The following is a 3,745-nucleotide window of genomic DNA, read 5'->3' as shown; positions in this document are numbered from 1 at the left end:
AATATATTTCTAATATATTGTTAAATCCATGAATGTTCCCAGAATGAGTATCACTTTGTAGTTCATTCTCCTTATCTCCATGTGAAATCAGCTTCAAAAATTTAAAGCATCAAAAGTAATTTTGAAGAGAAAAAGAAATAACTAAAACAAAAAGTGCTAATCTAGGAAAAATATGACAAGTGGGGAAGGATCATGTGGTGCTGATGGGGGGCTTATGTGCCAAATAAATCTATATAGACTTCAGATTCTTTTTAGAAAAGATCATTTTTCTGATTAGAAGAGGAACACAGTCTTCTTTATAAAAGCATGATTTAAAAATGCATAAATTAATAATAAGAAAAATATCCATAATTCTACAAATCACAGATAATAACTGTTAACTTTTTGGTGTTTTTCTATTCGTTATGCATGTGTATTTTTACAAAATTGGGCTCCTATTATAAATACAGGTTTGTACCTTGTTTTTATTACTTATAATGACAAACATTGCACCTTATTATTAAATATTAATTTACATATGATTTTAAGTATGCTGTGTTTAGATAACCAAAATTGGAAGTTAGATTTTAATAGCCTCTCATTTTATAAACGTTAAGAAACAGGCTTATATTTTCAGTTTTGTTTGACTTAATGTTTTGAGCTTATGGTTTTAGAATAAGAATTACTGAATCAAAAATATACATTTTCTAGGCTTTTGGTACACTTAGAGATAAGGCATTCAGAAGGATTACACTAATTTCTTAGATCAATTTTAATGTCTACTGGCAGACACTCTTACTCTCTACCTGGAGTCGCTGCCAGGTCAGCTTTAGGGGCTGGATCCAGACCCTTGCCTGCCTGTTCTGGGCGAGGTCATTCCTGTTAAAGACTGTCTCTGGAACCCTCTTCACCTCATTGTTCCTCAGGATGTAAATGGGAAGATTGAGCAGCATGGTGTCAGCCGTGAACACCAGAGAAGGAAGTCGATTCTACTTGAGGGTTTGTCTGTGGTTGTGGCACCAGGGACAGGAAGATGTAACGGCCATCCGGCAGCAGGACCTTGCTGCAGTAGGAGGAACCATGGCGCCACCTGCTGAGTGGATCTCCGAGCAGCAACCCTTATGAAGGTACCGGAAGACAGGAAGGAGGAGGAAGAGCAAAGGCTACGTGGGAGCCAGCAGCAAAGCCAGCTTGCACAGGCAGTGCTGGCATCAACCAGATGCAGTTTTCCATACTCTAGCGTGGCTGGCACACAGTGAGTGCTAATTCCTGACTGCTCCCTGGCATGACAGAATGAAAGAAAACCGAGGCGATCAGTTGGGATGCATGGAATAAAGGAAATTGATGCATTAAATAAGCTATGGCTTGCCATACATTCGTATCTAAAACAATAGTAGAATATACTTCAGCGAGAAAAAATATGTCTTAATGAATAGACTATTACTTGAGGCATTTTTCACAGGACAAATTAATATTATTGCCTTCCCAGAAGGCAGGGTGTCTAAATGAATGAATCTTTATTCACAGCATGTATGGGATGGGGGTTCCCTGACAGAGCAATTGCCATGTGTGAGCTGTGACCCTTTAAATTACAGCTACCAAATTAGAGCTCCTACATTGACAGTTTTGTCTAAATTTCCAAATCTTATTTAAAGCACTTCAGGAAAATGAATGTTGACTAGGGACATGGGGCAAATATGGCAGAAGAGAAATCTCAACTGTAAAGTCTGAGAAAGTCAGTATTGTAATTCTGAGTTTATTATTCATTATCATGGGAACCTACACACACCCACCTCAGTCTAAGCCCTCAAATCGTGTCAGAGGCTGCTTTACCAATGGTGGCATTCCTCAGGGCACCTTTGGCTTCCTTAAGGGTGTAAATCAGGGGGTTGAGTAAGGGGTAACAGAAGTGTAAATGAGGGTAAACTGGCAGTCCTCGTCTACCGAGGAGCTAGACTGGGGACGCAGGTAGGCCAAGGCACAGAAGCCATCCCACAGCAAGACCACGGTGAAGCGGGAGGAGCAGTGGGGAAGGCTGGGCGGCGGTCCTCTGCAGAACGGATGTGCAGGATGGCCGAGGTATGCACACCTTGGAGACAAAAATAAGGATGAAGGGGATGGGCAGCACGAGGATACTCAGGACACAGAAGATGGCCTGCTGCACACGCGTGTCCGCTCAGGCCAGCCGCAGGACTGGAGGCACATCACAGAGGAAATGGCTTGTTTCCCAGAGGTGCCCGCAGAAGGGCAAAGTGAAGATTAAGGATGTGAGCTGCAGGGACAGTCGGTGGAGGGCCAGACCCACGGCGCAGGCCACCCTCTGGATGCACAACTTCTGGGTCATGATGAGGTGTAGTGCAGTGGGTGGCAGATGGCCACATAGTGATCAGTGACTGGATGCCATGATTGCCAAGAGAAAACAGCACCACCAAGTGTGAGAAAAAAGGACCTCTGGGTCCCACAGCCAGCCAGTGAAATGGGCTTCCTGGCTCCAAAAATGTTGGAAAGCATCAAGGGTACCAGGACAGTGGTTAGCTGATGTCTACGAAGGACAAGTTGGACAGGAGGAAATACATTCGGGTGCGGAGGGAGCTGTGTGTACACACCACCCAGATGATCGCTGTGTTGCCACCAACTATTGCCAGGTATTGGAGGAGGAAGAGGCGGGAAAGGAACGCCTGGAATTCAGGGACAGTGGTGGACACACAGAACACAAACTTAATGGGTTTGAATTGGTTGAGGACAGGGATCCTAGAAAACATGTCTCCTGCAAAAGAACAGAAAATACCGAACCGTCCTCTGCTGAGTTGCATTATTGTCCAAAGAACAGCAGTGACTATAACTGTGATTTTTGATTTAGAATCATCTATCAACTTTCTAATCTCAGTGCTTGGAATGAATGCATGATAGAAGGGATGGTGTATATCTATCCATATTGTTGCAAATGGCACTATTTCATCTTTTCTTATGGCAAAGTAGCATTCCATTGTGTATATATGCCACAACTTCTTTATCCAGTTATCTATGGAAGGACACTTTGAGATTATTATGCTAAGCGAAATTAGCCAGACAGAGAAAGCCGAGAACCATGTGAATTCACTGATATGTGGGATATAAAACTGAAAGCGTGAAAAAAATGGCGGCGTGAGGTGAGCCTCTGTAACGCTCCCCTGGAATTTACAACGAATCGGACAACAATAACTCCACAAAGGACTCCTTGCACAGCAGACAGGCAAGACGAAGAGGCCGACTACTGAATTCACCTCCAGGTGGGTGAATCGCGCGAGCGGGGGAGGAGGGAGAGGAGAAGTGCGGAGACGGAGCCGCGCGGGCACAGGACGCAGACCTAGCTCAGTGCTCGGAGCCCGCTGCTCCCGGATCTTCCGCAACTGCGGGACAGGGAAGGACTCGGACTGCTAGGGCTCCGCTTACGGCCCACAGGGCTGAGGGGGCAGCATACAAAACCGCTGAACCCAACGCTCGCTCACGGCAGACCTCGGAGCAAAGACTGAGGGAAGAGGGCTGAAATCGGTGGTTTAAGCCCTCACTGCCGAGCGGAGAACGGAAGCCCTAGGCACGGAGACTAGCCGCCCCCTCCCTACCCTCCCAGAGCTCGCCCCTCTCCCACCTGCCCCGTGCTAGAAGCGATAAAGTAGCAGTGTCGGATCAAAGGACAGAATATTTGCTGCTCTGAGAACTGTGGACCGCAGACACAGATTCGCAGCTCAACTAGTTCCGGCAAAGGGGAGGGAGCTGTGGAAGCAGG

General features: G+C 45.8%; 1 protein-coding gene across 1 annotated transcript; it reads right to left on the bottom strand.

Annotated features, from left to right (window-relative positions):
• Window positions 1-1,786: 1,786 nt before the first annotated feature.
• Window positions 1,787-2,741, bottom strand: OR10Q1 (olfactory receptor family 10 subfamily Q member 1; the record flags this gene model as incomplete). Its single annotated transcript, XM_081062664.1, is given in 7 exon segments — window positions 1,787-1,875; window positions 1,878-2,006; window positions 2,009-2,062; window positions 2,065-2,155; window positions 2,159-2,328; window positions 2,331-2,513; window positions 2,516-2,741. Coding segments are annotated over 7 exon segments (942 nt in total).
• Between the last annotated feature and the right edge of the window lie 1,004 nt (window positions 2,742-3,745).

The sequence above is a fragment of the Rhinolophus hipposideros genome, assembly GCF_964194185.1.
Source record: "Rhinolophus hipposideros genome assembly, chromosome: 10".
Taxonomy (NCBI): Eukaryota; Metazoa; Chordata; class Mammalia; order Chiroptera; family Rhinolophidae; genus Rhinolophus; species Rhinolophus hipposideros.
The sequence above is the reverse complement of the archived record's forward strand: the minus strand, read 5'-3'. Positions and strand labels throughout refer to the sequence as shown.